Source organism: Telopea speciosissima, chromosome 6 (assembly GCF_018873765.1).
Source record: "Telopea speciosissima isolate NSW1024214 ecotype Mountain lineage chromosome 6, Tspe_v1, whole genome shotgun sequence".
NCBI lineage: Eukaryota > Viridiplantae > Streptophyta > Magnoliopsida > Proteales > Proteaceae > Telopea > Telopea speciosissima.
The window spans coordinates 44,851,891-44,869,846 of NC_057921.1; the positions used below are offsets into that span (position 1 = coordinate 44,851,891).

Here is a 17,956-nt window from a genome sequence, read left to right on the forward strand (position 1 = left end):
GAAAGCTACTTAGAGTGTGAACCATCGAGGACGACGGCTGCGGAGTCTGTTATGTGTCTAATGGGATCCATTTTAGTGTATGGGCGCTAGATTGGGCTAGCCTAGTATGAGATAGGTTAAATGGCTTAATTTAACGTGTTCCATCAGCTTCGGAGCTTTTGGCGTATCGGTCAAGTGCCTAACACTATCCTACTTGCAAACCTTTTTGAATCAATAAAATCATTCATCGTAAGAAATATAAGAGGGGAGCTGGGGAAGAGGGAAGAGAGGGAGAGAGGGAAATGGTAGTAATAATTAATTGTTCACCTGTCCTCTTCAGGGGTCCATAGCTTCTTGATCATCGGTGCCTTCTTTTGGAGTACTCCTGCAAGGCATTTTTCTTCTGAAGAAGACATATTCTCCCACAAGCTCTCAATGACCAAAGGGCGGAGTACTAGAGATGATACGAAAGAGAAAGGAGTGAGGTTGTTGGTTTGGGGGGGGCAGAGGGGAGGGTGTATAAAATAAATATCATTTTACATATATGAAAAATATATAAACTTGGAAAATATCGTCTATCCAATAACAGTAAGAATCTCATGGTCGTGACATATTCTATTTTAGGCATTCTGACAATAAATTATAGATTTTTAAGATTTTAAAACAATGATTATTATAGATTTTGAGATTTGAAAACAACATCATTGCCTCTTTTGCTATGTTTCGGATAACAACCAATTTCTCATGAAAAAGATTCGTCCAGTGCAAGAAGAGAGCAGTAGGTTCTCATATCTCGATACAGTGTGCATGCTTGAATTCTTAGTGGTATCATATTCATTCGCTAACAATTGTGTTTTGTAATTAAGATCACAATTGCCTTATAGATAACTACTCCTAACAAGTTTCCTAAAATTTACCAATAATTTAATTAGTGGTGACTTTCAAGGTGAGAAGGGAGTTGTAATATGATATCTTGACTAAGAATCCAAGATAGATATGACAGTTATATTCCTTCTCTTGCTTTGAAGAAAATGTCAAATAATCTCAAGAATCTGAGATAAACATGGTATCTATATTCGTTTATTTGCTTGAAGAAAAATGACAAACAATTTATGCTTTGCTTTGGTGGAGGAGGAGACGTCTCGAGATCTTCCGAGATTCACGCAGGAGCAGAGAACAAAGGCATCAATTCCCTCTATCTATTACTGTAAGCACAGAAAAGAAGAGGAAAGAAATTGTGCGAATATACCAAAAGAAGAAGAAGAAATTGTACGACTCCAACGATCACTTAGTAGTTGCAAAAGAACTTGAGTTTTCTGCATTGATCCCCAATGACCATTTTGTAGTTGCAGCAACCCCTCTCCTCTTCGACCAAATCTCTAGGTACATGTAGACACCTCATTTTGTCCTCCCCCCCCCCCCCCCCGAGGTTTCTCGTGACAATAATGAGCATCCTCCAAGGTGAAAAGCCGATGTATCTATAGATGTAGCGCAAGTATGCACTGTCCGAATTCATTTATCTATCGTCCATCCCTTTGCCAGAACCCAAAATTAAAACCTCCAACCCCTCCAAGATCCCCTGGAAAGGCTAGCCCTGACCTAGACCCCTTGGAACCAGCCTGGTCCAGAACAAAACCTGACCCAAATATCCCAAATCCTACCTATCGACATCTGAGACTAGGTTATACTCAAAGACCCCGAGTCAACATCGACCTTACCTTCCACTGACATCGAGCCATCTGTACTCATTGTCGAGTAACGCATTCGAACTGTCTATCCCACTTTGACATTCAGAAAATTAACATCAACAGCCGAAGCTTTTCCCTTGAGGTTCATCAACAGCCACTTGATGTCGACTCGACCCCAGTTCAATGTCGACTCTGTGCAAATCCGAGAAGTTCAAACTTGCCATGTTTAGCTCCGATTTCGATTCCTTTCGCGATCAAACCCAAATTTGACAACTTGGATGCATATTTTGGCTTCCTTAGGCCCCAAGAAACTTTTCCATTGGCAATAAACCACTTACATGCACCCTATTGGCCATTACTTTTACCAAACACTTACTGATGTTGTAAAGACACGTATTTCGATGCCTCTCCGACGATCCAGATCAAACCTAGCATCCTTACACGAATTTAGGAGTGCACACACCCCTCTACATCTATAAATACAACCTCTCTCACGTTGAATAGGGTCTCTATTGAATTGGCCCTTAGTTCTTGGCCCCTAGTTCACTACTCAATTAGTCTTTGGCCCTTGCTAGCTTGATCCTTAACCCCTTGCTCCATAGCCATTGCCTCTTGAGTACATACTTGACACTTCAAGATCATAACTTAGACTCATCAAATTCAGTGATTTTGGTGCTTGACTACGAAGTATTGCCTACAAAGAAACAAGAAAAACCATCTCAAGCGGTGATATTTTCTCTCCGTACAAATTTCCTGAGTCACAAAGGGAAACCTCCACATCTCTAGTCTTGAATTACTTTTAAATAGATGATTCAAAAATGTATTAATTAATTTAATCAACTTAAATTAGATTTGACAAACAATCAGCAAATGCAATTAATCCAACATCAACTTCTCAAGAGTCTGTGGAAAAAAAACCATGGCCTCTCCCTCGGTCTCCGAGCTCCGCATTTTGAATAATAGATCACACTTCATCTCACGGCCTTCTCCTCCAAGCAAATCCTGGCATGTCATTGCACCACCGTATCCATGGCATTGCTTTAACTTTCGACAAACATTCAACATTGGAAGAGGGTTAAATGTATCATACCAACATGTAAATGATTCCGTCACTGGCAGTGGGTTAACCTGCCTCCCTTTTTTAAAGAACCCTTGATTACAAATTATACTCACTAATCAACTTTTCTTTCACTACAGAACTCTATTTTCATTTGAGAAGGATCTAATAAGTCCTGATCTCCATCAGTGGTTCAACTACTGCCTATTACCAGTTCATCTCACTCATCTCTCCACGAGATGAGTTTAAGCTCATTATACCTCATAAAGCAGGAAAGCTGAAGGAGCACTTGAATGCAAGCTTTTTCTTTCTATGCCATTGCAACCTCATCAATCTAAACCACCAAAGCTCTGTGATCTTGGAATTAGCTCGTCTCCAGGGAGCCCAGCACGCCCAGGGTGCATCCAGCCGTTGGGCTGTGCCGCATACATCCCTATGCATGCACCGAGATGTGTGCGGCACAGCTCAACCGTTGTATGCCCCCTGGGCGCTGGGCTGCCTGGAGACGATCCTGATCCGTGATCATGTCCCTAGGTCAGATTCAGACACTGGGACATCCCTTGTGTCAGCAACAGAACTTGAGTGGATACAGACCTGAACATAAAAAAGGTTTACAGACTACAGTTTCCAGTTTCAGATGATCCAACAGCATCTTATTTGGGTAATTTGAGGATAAAAAACATGCATCCAAGTAGATCAAACCAAACATCATTCAGTATGATACAGTCACATGGATTGATAATATTACATAACCGCTTGGATTTAAACTCCAACACTATCATAATGACATAACCCAAAGGTTAACAGGCTTCATTTTTGCCTCCACCGATATTCAATTCTTCAGGCATTTTCATCCCCAAGGCTCTTTCAAATAAGAATAGGGGAAGTATATCTCATCCAACAGTTTCATAACTTCATGATGATCGTGCTGGTTGTTAAAATTGTCTCCACTGGATAGGACAGCCCAAACTGATTTTCTTGGAATGGTTTTGAGAGCAGCCATTAAATCTTTCAAGCAGATTTATTTGCTTCTCGCCTTAATAAATTTTCCTCTTGCAGCCTTCTTCTCCATCTTTTCCCTTTTCTTATGACTCTTTTCATCCTCCATGGTCCCCTACAGTGAATCATAGCCCAACCACCATAAATCCTGTAGACTGAGTGACTAACCATGATAATGTATCAGCAATAGAAGCAACAGTGTACCTCTGAGCCATGAGACAAAAGTCCTTTTGTAACACCAAAAACTTTGTATGCACCAAATGCTGGTATCTGGAAAACATTAGGATGGGATGATTCAGTAAATTGTAAACCACTTTCGCACATAGACACCTCGCATTTAGATCAAGTGGACATCATTTATGCAAACAAATAGCTAAAAGTAAGATCTTATGAACATCATTGTGGTTAAAATGGCGAACAAGTAGCAAGTAAAACCTACTACTCAGTTGGACCATCTAGGAGATATTTGTGCCAATGATAATTTCAAGGAATGAGACTACCATAATATATGACAACAAAAAGGAAAAACCGCCATTCAGTAGGACCCACCCAGGAGACTTGTAAGCCAACAATTACCTAGTCAGACAATCCCACCCATGATGGATGACCAGAAAAGATTTAGCAATCTGGGGAAGGTACACTATCAATATTGTGGATGAGATCATCCAGCCTGTTTAGTTTCATAGGAGCCACTGATGAAGGTTTCAAAACAGGGCCGACCCAGTAAACTTTTCTATTTCTTTTCACAGGGGGGAGAGGGCACTAAGTTAACTAATGGGTGGGGCCAGACTATCGAAGACCAGCATAAGTATAATTTATTCAGCAGGATCGCCACCCTAATATGAAAAATAACTTTTCAAACTTTTGCTTCCCCCAACCCCACCAAAAAAAAGTAAAGTTTCATCCCTGGTTCAGCACACAAGCATGTGAACCATGTAATACAGAAAAGAATTCTATGCCTACCAAAGGGTAACATATTTAAACAAAGAAAATGAAAAGTATTGCAATTAAGTACACAGCTGCATACATGTTTGTTAGTAAAATCAGGAACACGATCTTACCACTAAATAAGTGAACCAAAATTTTCCGGAGATGATGGACATCAGCTGTACAAAGCTTGTAATGTAGATCACATCATGCAAGTAACTGCAAAAATAATCGCATCATATGACTCAGTAAAAGCAATCGGATCAGCAATGGACCCCACAGCCCCCAACATTTTTTTTTTCACTTGAAAATTTTTATCAAATAAGAGAAAAGGATCCAGAAGCAAAGTAGAAAATGTCATGAGCCACAATGGCTCAATGTAGACTGGAAGGAAACGAGAGAGCATAGAAATGCAAAAGCCATAGTATCAGATTACAATAGAGGATTTGGTCCAAGAGACAAATCTTGCCTAGAGACAAAGCTAGGCTGATTCATCCATTAAAAGACAGCAAGATAGCAATTGCCATCCACTAGAATGAGAAATGCAACGAGGAACCTAATAAATTGCTTCCTGTTATCATGTGAGAATACCTCTGAGAACAACTGCCATGAGCACATTGCCTTACTTTTCTTTTTTGCATGGCCTGCCAATTCATTATGGGAGGTAGGAAATAATTCAGAAACACACTTTCGAATTCAAAACCACCTCTCTCAATGAAATCATTTTCTCTGAGGTAACCAACCCATCCATTACAGTTCTCTGATATTGTTAACCAAAATCAACATTTTCTGCTGAGACGATTTAATCATGTGGAGCATATTCCCTAAATCCATAGAGTGAGTTATTTGATCTATCACAAATGGAACCAATTTCAGATTGAAGAAGATCTCCAAACTAAAAATAAGTTTAACTTGTAAAAGGAAAAAGTCTGTTCTAGAGATACAAACCTTTAGTGTAACCAATAGCCACAGCCATTTAGTCTTACAGAAGGTTCATAAAAATAATTCACATGATGAAAAATCTTTTATCAGTACTCTTACCTTCTCCTCACCCTGGATGAATACTCTTGCATTTAGTCCAACTGGATGTTGTTTCTCTTACTTTCTATTCTCCATTCACACTTAACAGAACCCATTACATCCCTTATTGTCTCATTCAACTTCACCAATACCCTAACATTCCAGTATTGATGTAGGATCAATAGATCCAATATTTGCACAGGATAGAGGTATGATAAGAGAAATTAGACCAGTCAGAATCTAACGATCAGACTTGAGAAATTGATGCAAAAAATTTAAACAGAATTCAGAATGATAGATCTGAATTTCAGAACCTGGAAAATCAACCAGTGATATGAGATAAATGCGAAGACTAGAAAGGAAGGGAGAATATAAGAAATCGTGGAAAGAAGAAGAAAAGAAGAAAACAGATACAAAATAACAGTCCTGTGTGCAGAGCTCAACTGCCCAAAAACTCTTGAAATAAATTCAATCCTATTCTCAAAGCATGTCTAACTGATGGGGATATACACATATATATGTTAAGTTTATGTAATAAGGGTAGTTTGGGCATTAGTCTAGTATCTTATTTACTTATGTTGTATTTTCTTGTTTTTCCTTTTACCTCCCTAGGGAGATGGTTGTAATTATTGTTTCATATTAGTAATCAAATAGGGGAGAGAACATTTCTCTCCATCATTCGGTTGTCATCTCTTTCTCTCTTCTTCTCTTCTCTCCTTCTCTTCTTACTTCCTATCTTCTCTTATCTCTTGGATTAATCTTACACCATTTCCAACTATATAACCTTTTAAATTTCTTAAACTGACTCGAAAAAAGACTCTGAATCACTCTCTCTTGCACACTATATTAAGTAGCCATAAAACAGAACTCTATACTTGCTAATAAGTTTCCTAATTTAACTCAAGCACTTAGAAGTTAAGACACAATCTGCTACTATTCTCGAGTCTGGACCTCATACCACCATCTTATGGACTTATAATTTAGGTCTGTTACAAGATTAGCCCCATAAACAAGTGACCCAAGGCCCATAGAACCCATCCATGGCCCAAAGTAAGGTATTTATATGCCCAATTAGGCAGTTTTAACTACATCAATCAGCACCTACATATCAAAGCACTAACCTAAACTGAACCTATAACCATAACTATGTCATTCCTAGCAGCTATTCCTTCCCCTTTTTCTATTAACTAATTACTTTTCTATGGTTACTTGGGTGTGTTTTCAAGCATAGCGGCATGCTTTGTCATGGGAACCCTAGTCCTACATCTGATTTTTTTTTTTTTTTTTTGTTTTGAACTAGAGCCAAGTCTTTGACTGGAGAATAAATGTTTACCTATAGAAATTTGAAAGGAAGCTGATACATCTGAGGTTGGTATTTGGGTAATTGTCATCATTAAGGTATTTTTTTTCCATTGCATATACAAATTAATAGTCTGTGCTTGCTTGCATACCCACCATAAAATACCAATCCCAATGGAACATCAAACCAGGAGGAATGCTGGTCACAGCACCCTTGGACTGGACCTCTGATTGAATGAACTGGAAAGGAGATCAATTAATGCCCATCAGCCCATATCTGTACCGGCTGCAGTCCTGCAGGGATTATCAAATCCATGGTTCTGACTACCTTAAAAGAGTCTATTTCTATGTAACAGAGAATTTACTTTCCAACATTCTGCTGTGTCTGAAACCTGGATCTCTTTTTGGCCAACAGCGGACCACCAAAATTTTATTAAGCAATATTGAAGTCGAACACCCCCATATCTGCATCTTCATTACTAACATTAAAGTAGGGAAAAACAACTCGTTTGAGATTAAGCAAACAGGATGTGCCTCTTGTTCACATCAACCATGCCTCGAGTTATGTGCAGCATTTAGTTAATCACTACAATAAAGGGGCTTTCACTTCCCATACAAACCAGAAGCAATAAAGCTGAAACAAGCACTACATCAGGATGGAGAACACATGACTATTGATCAAAGTATAAAAGAGAAACAATAACATAGGAATATGTACCCACAAACTCCACCAGTGCTCATATCAAACCCGCCATCTAGAAGCTCTCCATCATCAGCATAAGTTGGTTGTGCCATTTTGGCAAGTTGTTGATAGGGAAAAGCATAGGCCAGCGATGTGACAAAGAGACCGGCCCAATGCTTCCAAGTGACAGTTGAATAAAAGACAAGCATCCTCACCAACATGTATATAACCTGCACAATCACAAGTTCAACTATAATTTAGTAAATCAGAAACAAAACTGAATGCTGAAAATATTGACTGTCTCCTAATAACTCATTTAACGGAAAAGGAGCACTTCTTTATTCAAATGCAGGTTCACATATGTATACAATCTCATTGTCAATAACTATATTGCAATGAGATATCAGACTTGTCAGTTAAGAAGATTCTTCAAGTACTCATCTATAACAAGCGCCTATCTAAACTGGATGGGGATCCATATAGAGCATACATCATAAAAATCCATTAGGTGGCCCTTTCACCACTATACCTTGATCGTACTGCTACTGTGCATTGGTTACTTCTCCCAATTATAAAGTAGAGACTTGCACAAAATTTTCTTCACAAAACAAATCTAATCAGTTTTCTTCATTCACCTTCTATGACAATAGCCCAAAGATATCGTCCACGTCGTATATAGAACGGATGAAAGGATTGCCTGAGTTAGGGTGCCTTAGCTTTTCCATAACCACATGAAAATTGGATACCGCTCATTTGGTTAGAAAAAGCTTTCATATCCTCTTCACCTTAACTAGAAACGAAGGTTCAGAAAAAACATGTGTGTTTTGCTTACAAAGGAACCTTCACAAGGAGTGATAATTTCGTTAAAAAACTCACTAGATTCTTCAATAAAACACTAGTTATAATCTCATACAAGCTCTCACTCAAACTAATACTAATGGCTATGAAGTCCTTGGTTCCTGTTCCTTCTTTTCACAGATAAACAGAAAATTTGGAATTGTATTTCAATAAAATATCACCCTCAAAGAGCTCCCGAGACACCCTCATTAGATTATCCCTAATGATACATTAACAGTCCTTGAAAGATGCCAGTGAGAATCCAAGCTCAGGCATAGTCAGCTTGCATGTCAACTGTCACATTTCACCTCCACCTCAAAGTTCTTTTCCAGGTCACAGAGTTACCATACAATAGAATACCCAGCTTAATGCCATCCTCGCTAAACCATCTGTCAGAACAAGAAGCGTAAAGATACTAGAAGTTCACAAACATTTGCTCAACAAAGTATTCTCCTCCACAATGTGATCACCAAAATTTAAATTTAAGATGTGTTCTCATTATTGCTTCCAGAAATAAGAGAAAGAATCTAGTATCTCCATATCTCTTATCTAACATTTATTTTTTTGTGAATTGCGAAACTTATATGGTTCCAATATGATAAGCTATAATTATGGTACACTATTCCAAGGCACATGGACTGCTGGTTTTGGCCGACCATGGGTTGAGCTGTATGCCTTATGGATTAGCTATGTATATTTGAGTTTGGGATCCTGTCTCAATCATATGGTCCACTATATATTTTCAATGGTCAAAATATATTGCTAAAGTCGAGATTTCAACTAGATTTCAAGCTTTATATCTCCACATATGAAAACTGGATTGGGAATAAACTTACTAGACCAATAGATGATGATGTGGGAAATACCTCCACCAAATATGAGTGCCAATGGATCAGCCACGTGGCAGATATTTGATCGATCATTAGAAGCTCATCATGGCAGACCACTCTGGAAAACTTTGCACTCCCTAAAAAAACCAGACTAGAGTAGAAAAATGCTGGGGCAATGCTTCCCAAAACCCAAAACCAAAAGAACACAAGAATAAACAACTCCACACAAGTCACCACAACAACATTCTCATAGAGTAAAGTCACCGCAAACAACAATAGTGGGTCTCATAATGCGTTGCCTTGCAAGCTCAGCTGCACAATAATTCAACCCAACAGGTTTAGTCAAATTATTACAATCAAGTTATCAAGTCAATTTTCGAAGGATAAACCCATCGAATGACAAGTTCTGATACTATGTTACACTTGCAAGCAAATCCTGATCACTAATGCACAACTCACTGACATGTATGGATGTAACTTCTCCATAAAGCTGTTCCCTCATATGAGTACCACCAAGACCACATGTTCAAAGTACCAATGATTTTCTTGCAAGAAACAATTCTTCTCACAAGAAAAGATCAGGTAGAAAAAAAAATCATTGAGAAAGCTCCAGTGAATGAGGATGATGAATTCAACGCTCTGATCATAAGCACGAAGAAATCATGAATTAAAACCTGTTGTAACTTGTAAGCACTAAAAAGCACACAAGCAATAGGCACAGGCAACTCATAAGCAACAAAAACATTATCAGAGACTATTTTCCTATCATTGGCACCACTTTCAAGCACCTCATTAGCAAGAGATTCTGCTTGGGAACAAGAAGCACATTGTAAGCACCAGACAAATTCCAAGCGCCAGGATTCCAGGTGCAAAATACACCTGCAAGTATGAGATCTCATCCAACAAATTAAATTCTGTGGCACCATCTACCAATCCAGTCATCTTGAGAGTTGGTGGGTTATTAACCATACTTTATAGCTTTCTATGATCAATCATTAAAACCATGCATAGAACTGAAACGCATTTCACACAAATTTCTCACAAACAAAACTGCTGGTTCCATGAGTACTGCACCAACCTTCAAATGGAGATAGCTCTACGCAATTGTTTTGAAATGGAAGCCACTTCATTCAGAATCAGTTGTTATAACATGGCATGAATCTGAAAGAGCTGTTATTAGCATACCAGTGAATCAGAAGGTTTTTCTTCATAAACATTGCAGTCCCTATACATTTGCTAGTAAATTATCTCTGACATAGTTGCACGAGTTGCACACATATCAGGGGAATTGAAAACCATAACTTAAATATGTTAGCCAAGAAGATATCTAGAAACAAATTGAACCACTTTCTATCATCTGATCTATCATATCTACAAATTTTAACACAACAGCAGCAAGTATTTGGAATGAAGTTGGAGATAAGAAATTCAAAATCATCTAATTTGCATCTGTTATGGCCTAGGTAGATACAAGGGAGGAAGATCAATAAGCTGCAAGTCTATCAAATTCTACAATCGACATTGTTACCCAGTTTTTCCTTATTTAAAAGAAGTTCCCTCCAAAGCAGCACATATCTGGGAAATTTATAAAAGGAAGGTGTAAAAAACGCCCAAGAGCAAACAACAGGCGTAGGGACAAACTAACAAATGAACAAGCAAGTCAATTGCCATAGAGAAAAAAAAAAATGCAAGAGAAATAAAAAGGAAATAACTCAGTAAATCAGAGAAAAATAGAGTTATTCCAAAGCCAAAGAAAAGAGAAAAACTAAACTAATTATGAACAGTGCTTTGATCCAAAACTAAAATCCTGAACAAACGCAGAAACACACACACACACACACACCCAGAGAGAGAGAGGGTATGTCTACGTTGCAGCCTATGATGAAACGAAGGAGCTTGTTCATGTGACGAGCATTCTCTTCCTTGCGTTTCTTCGCACCCTGGTTTGCCATCCCTTTGCAACAAAATCAAGTCAACTGCAAGAAACACTGAAAAAGTAAAATTACAGTAAAATCTCAAAAAGGAAATAAAAGAATCTTCTGAATCCAATACTAGTTACAGACTTCTGATTACAAACTGCTTATCCTTATTTGGGATTTATTCTAGCTTATTTAAGACAAAATCAGGTCTAACTTGGTTTTGGTGCTAGGTTTACAGGACAAGGATCAACCTCATCTGCTGACAAGACCAATGATAGGACATGTAGCATACAAAGAAGGGTGAACCAGAGAGAGCTTAATGAAGCAATGCCCCCAAATGGGACCAATTTAATTCAATCAGGACTACCTATTTTCTCTATGTTGCTGTATCTGTAAAAACTGAACGAGTAATGCAAAGTCCACCTCGAACCAGGGAAACCAGCGGGAGATCGATTGCAGCCAGGATCAACATGATAAGGAACAAATTAAATGACTAAAACTCTTTTTTTTATTGTTATTTTCTATTACATATGAATGGAGAACATAAAGGATAAGAAAAAAGGAGAAGAAGATAAGGAAGAGAAGGGGGGTAGGGGAATGGCTCTCTCACCCACAGCTATCCCAGCTGTTGAAATATGGAATTTCTCCCACAACCGATGGCAACAAGGCCTGAAAATTCTTTTCTCCCAATTTGTTTCTATTACAAGAGGGACTGCCTATTTAATGGAATCAGCTTAAAAAATTAGAAACTTCAAAATAGCAAGTAATGAAAAAGGAAACTAAAAGAAGCCTCTTACAAAAGAATATTGAGGCTTGTACACAAAGTGATCTAAGACTTGACTAAGTCACACTTAACTAATTAAACTGAAATAAAATTAGAAAGTGAACAAAAATAGAAACTTAAGTAAATAGTAACTAATTAAATCAGAAACAAAATCTTCCTTCTCTTGCTATCTTCAGTGGGGCCCACAGAATCATAATGATTTGCTTGGACTTCCTTCTCCATTTAAGACTTATGGACCCATAAACATGTGAACAGTATTTTTTCCTTTATGGGAACTAGTTCGGGCTGCTTTAGCTGATGCTCCATCGAACCAACCAAAACTTGCCACATCATCAGTTGCCTCTCACAGCAGTCGAATCCCACGACCTTGCTGGGCTGGTTTTGGGGCTTGTTCCTGCGGGTACATATGGAATTGTGATCTACATCAACGAGAACAAGAAAACTGCATCTCACTAGTCCAACATGGCATCCCACCAAGGTTGCCATTGCATATCACAAGAGCAAACTGCATCTCACAGAAAATCACAGAAAAGAGCTATAGTTTAGTCAAAATTGTTGGTAGTGGGAATGATCCCCTACTCTTTATTTAAAACTTCATGGGAGTAAGCAAAATAGGGAATTCCCCATGCATGGAAGGAGGAATCCCTTACAACCTAAGTATCTCTTCTAAATAGAAGCTATTCTAGAACATTTGAAAATAGAAACTAGACGTTGGAATGTAGGACATCTGTCCAGCCTTCCAGAAATACTACTAAAATAAAGAATACAACTTACTAAATAGAAACTAACACTAATCCTGTATAGGATTTAAATCCCTAATATTTGGGCTTTATAGAATTGGCCCACTGTAATAGCAAACCCAAAAATATTAATCTCATGGCCCATGAAACCCATTGGACACTCAAAATTAAACATATAGTCCATTCTTGGTCCAGTTTGATGGCCTGATTTGCTGCTGGCCTACTTGTTCTTTTGAACTGCATCAGATTAGGTTTCAGTTCAATTCTCGATGAATAAGGTACAAACTAAAACCAAAACGAATTATATTTGGTTCAAATATTTGAAATCAAAACCGAATAACATTGATTTCAGTTATCAGGTTTCCATTCGGTTTCGACTAGCGGGTTTTCATTTGGTTTGGTTATCCGGTTTGAAATTGGTTTGGTTGGTGCTAGCGACAAAATGCTGGAGCTGCTCCAGCACCTGTGACAGTGCCTCCTCGGCATGCTGCGACTATTGCTTCAAGCTGTATATCTCCATCAACTGTTGCTCCGTGAATGCATCCAAAGCATGGAACAAGAACTCAGCGAGATCTCGCTTTTTTGGAAAGGTGAGATGAGACGAGTGGCGAAATGGCTGGTTTATATTATCTCGGCCAAGATCTTGAACCGAGATCTCGGTTCACTTAAGTTTTTGGCCCATATAAAATGTGCAGATCTTGATCGAGACCAGTCAAGATCTCGCTACTCTTGCTGGTCTCAACAAAGAACCCCTTGAAAACCCAATTTGCATGGTTTTGATCCCATTTTCCACCGAAAATTCGTCGGATTGCATCTCAGCCTCACTATGACTACAAGTATGGCCATGAGAGCACCAGTTCCGAATATAGAAGCTATGGTCAGTTTGGGCAGCCGCAGTCAGTACGCTCTGTAGTCTGCACATGAGTTTGACAGTTGGAGCACTGGGTCAAGTTTTGTGGACGACATATTCACAGTCCCAACCCAGCCATACATGCTGATGGTAGTTCAACAGCCTGGTGGTAGTAACAGTGGATCGATTTAATTGCAACCGCCTCTTCCATACCCTAGGATAGGGTACTTTCCGTTAGTTGATGACAACACTTATATTAATTGTGTGGAAGACTATGTACGATTCATCAGCAACACTATGACATGGGAATCCTATGTGGCACATTCAAAGGAATACTTGATTCGGCAACATGGCTTGGGATGATAAATGTCTATGTTAAGATTGATGTATTTTTACATTTTTACATTTCTAATGCTTATTTAAGTTGTTTTATATTAATTGTATGCTTTGATTGCTTTCTATTACTAAATCGTAGCCTACCAAACTAGGGTCCGAAGTCAAACTCCTATTTGGACTTTGATTTTGGACAATCTGATAGTGTCATTGTGTTTAAATGGCCCAAAATAGGTTGTATACCAAGTTTCATGACCAAACTTGGTCAAAAACCCACCGAAACCATCCATCGACTTATTAAAAATGCACCAACTCGCCGAGATCTCGGTCCAACTCAATTTTCTGGCTAGGCAAAACCAATACCAAAACCGAGTTCTCGAACCATGACCAAAGCTACTCTAAAGGTCCCAATTTGACACATGTGTTGACTAAATATGCCTTCTTAGAATTTTCTACTCAAGATAGAACTAAGATCAAGGCTCATGTAGGGTTAGGGAAGTGGACAAAGGTTACCTGATGTACCACAAGCGCAGTACCTCCAAGGGAATACAATTCTTCTCCAATCCAGTAATAGTAGGGAACACAACGGATATTTGCAGCGATAGTTGGCACGGCGTCTAGGCGATCCAAAGTATTAGAAGCGGCCTGGACACAAGGCACCTAGGCAACCAAGGCACATGGAAGCCTTGAAAACTATGTTTGCAGCAACTCTTTGTGGAATGAGAGAGGAGACATTCTTCTCCACATAGCTAACATTCAAAGCCCCAACTCAAGAACCAAAGAGATAGGAGAGAGAGAATCGTAGGTAGGAGAGAGGTTACATGCGTGAGATCTTCTCTCCTCTTATTTATAAAGATAACCTACTACAATCATAGTATTAAATCTCATTTCAAAAGGCCATCTTGGCCAGACCAAAATTTCATCGAAATATTATATTTTTTCTATGAGTTTTGCTTGGCCATTTGTGGGTGTAAAATGCCGAAATAACCGAAATTTCGACAAAACGGTACTTTTTTTAGACCGAAATTACTGAGATTTCACCGAAATTTCCGAAATGTTGCATTTTTTCAATTCGATGTTGCTTTTTGTTTCGACTCGACCGAAATACTTGAAATATTCAAAATTTTGACTGAAACGAAACGAGATTTTGAACTATGACTACAATAACCCTAGTCTAATCTGGGAAGAGGTGAGATCCTATTGAGTCACACACCTAAGTATCCTTTATTAGCAATATTTCCAATTCTCAATTAAAGATATTTGCACAAAAAGACACTAATAATAGATATAACACATGCCCCAAAATAGTAGATTTATTACAGTCAAGTTCCTCCACTTAGCAATATTACATGATGGACCTATGGGTATGTGAATACCTATTGTAATCACCATCGCCCATCAAAATGTTTTATACAGAGAATCTGAACCATTGATTGGAAATTAAAACATTTAGAAAATAATTATTAGTACTTAATAATATTTTACATCCTTTTTATAAATTATTTACAAAGCATGCCACTGGTAATGGAATTTTGTCCTATAATTAACAGACATTCTCTTTATATTCAACCTTTATTGGAAGTGGATTCCCTATTAAGATTCTCTTTTGTTCATAGGCAAACACCATGAAACCAGTGCACTGACATATAGTCCCCGAGAGATCAACTGTTAGTACATCAAATCCCATAATGCTTGACTGCAACGATAAGGACCTTTAAGTCTAGGACCCTATTGTAACGCTAATGATAATCTTGTTCTTAACACAATTGACAATATTCCATTCTAGATTCTCAAATGATCCAGTTCAATATATACCCAATATATATATATATATATATATATATACTCACACTTGTGTGTAGAAATCTCCATTCCTGAGAACCCACAGAGCGACAACCATGAACCATATAAACAAAAGCCCAGTTCTATCCCTAGTTGTGAATGACTTTTAGGTTAAAACCTAAGGATAACATCCACCCATTATTATCATGCAAATCAAATCAATATTAAACCATTTATATCGATTTCATGGACACACTTCCAAAAACCTGAACTTTCCGATGGAACACCTATTGCATTGCGGCACAGTCCAGCCGTTGGATGCCCCCCTGGGCACACCCTGGGTCTGGACTCCCTGGAGAGGAGCCGGATCCCCTATTGCCCCTGTCCTAGGAGCACCTAAACAATTTAGCTCATGATGAATGTTGTTCAAGTTTTAAACTGATCCAAAGCTACTCTAAAGGTCCTGGATTGACACCTGAACTTTCCGATCTCTTTCCCTCTCGTTAACGAACTTTATTGTGTTTTTAATATCTCAATCTTGTCCTAAAAAAATGATCCACTCTCCTTGAAACACACACTCATCTTCCTTCTCCCAACACTCGCTCTTCTCCTCCATTCTTTTGCAAATACAAGAACGGAAACAACAGAAGAGGGGGATTTTCCAGAATTACAGCTGATAAAAGGGATCATCAGGCCGGAATTCTCAGCGTTACAACCCTAGGTTAAGAAAAGGTTTAACGGCCTCATGTACCAGAAAACACTTAGCTAAGAAAGGAGAGATATCTACCTGGACTGCTAGAAGCTCTCAATTTCAGATTGTGGGGTGCAAGTCTGCAACGAAGAGTCAGCGAAGACTGCAATAGAGAGGAGATTCAGGGAGGAAGAGCAGAGCGGCAGAGCCGAAGAGCCGAAGAGACGAAGAGCGAAAGAGCAAGGAAAAGCAGAGGAGATTGATCTATAGTTTTTCTGTTCCGGATTGGTCCAACCAAATTACCTAGGTTCGGTTTGATTTTTATCGTGTACAATTGATGCCATTTTACCAAAATGACCCCATGACACGAAACAAGCCTTGTAAACACAACCACCTTCTATTCCATGGTTCATAGTCTTCAAAATCTCAGGAGTTGCAGAGAGCCACAGAGCTTCAAAAGGAGGAATGAAGGGCTTCTGGCTTGGATGTCTAAGAGGGTTGTAAGTCTTCTGACCATCTCTATTGGTTTGTATGCTAGTTGTGGCTGTCAATGTCTGTTTTTATGGCATGAATGAATTTCTGCTTAGACACTGTAAAATCAGAGGAAGAAAGCGCGATTGAAGTTAATTAATCTTGCATTCCTTGATTTTACACTACAAAATGATTAATAGGATAAGTGACATATGGGTTGGCAGGACTCCAGTTTTTTTTAGAAAACCCCAGTAAGCAGATCTTTGAGATCTTTGGTTTTATGTCCATGAAAATAGTGAGACATCTTAGTCCTGATCTTGGCAGAGGGAATACTAAATCACTTTTAGTCTAGAAATGGCCTTGTAATCGTAGTTACCTCCCAAGTCCTGCATTGTAGTTTGAGATTTTGAGTTTTTGCTACTGTGCAAAAAGCTGCCCTTCCTACAATAATTCTCTATGAAAAAAATCAACTTAACTCAGACCATCTTGCTGAAAGTAGGCAAGGTGCAAGGCCTAGATGAGGTCCCAATAGAAGTGTGGAAGAGCTTAAGAATTTGTGGTTTCTCTTGGCTAACCAAGCTGTTAAATAAGATTATAAGCACAAGGAAAATGCCCTCATTATATTTGCGCATTTTCTTTTTTGATATTTTTATGGAATATGGATCTGACGAATTCTAGATTTGGAGGTTTAAGCCTATATGATGCTGCTGCCTATAGCCCCCTGTGGGGCAGAGTCCCATAGGGGAGCTTCAATGCTAAAAGTTTTTCTGTTGGAACAGGCAATGTTAATTGGTTATTCTACTATGTCAATGCTTGGTTTTAACAACTCTTTAAAAGTTGTGCTTATTGGACCAGTGGTATCTTTTGTTACAGTGAAGCACACTAAGTAACCCAGGGACATTGTAACTAGCATGTAAACTAGTAAGTCATTGAATATTACAAATGTGATTTTCCTCTTCTCTAAACTCTTCTGTGGCTATTAAACTTTATGGCCACGAGTAGCTGCTTTCTACTGGTTTTAGATCTCAACCTGCAAGCCAATAATTTTTTGCATTCTGCACAGCCCTT

General features: G+C 38.6%; 1 protein-coding gene across 1 annotated transcript; it reads right to left on the reverse strand.

Moving 5' to 3' along the window:
* Nucleotides 1–3,514: 3,514 nt before the first annotated feature.
* LOC122663992 (transmembrane protein 208 homolog) lies at nucleotides 3,515–16,536 on the reverse strand. Its single transcript, XM_043859660.1, has 6 exons — nucleotides 16,514–16,536; nucleotides 11,187–11,294; nucleotides 7,688–7,881; nucleotides 4,785–4,869; nucleotides 3,928–3,993; nucleotides 3,515–3,838 (listed from the first exon to the last, which is right to left on the reverse strand). Exons 2-6 carry the CDS (start codon nucleotides 11,268–11,270, stop codon nucleotides 3,746–3,748), a joined length of 522 nt encoding a protein of 173 aa, XP_043715595.1. The 5' UTR covers nucleotides 11,271–11,294; nucleotides 16,514–16,536; the 3' UTR covers nucleotides 3,515–3,745.
* Between the last annotated feature and the right edge of the window lie 1,420 nt (nucleotides 16,537–17,956).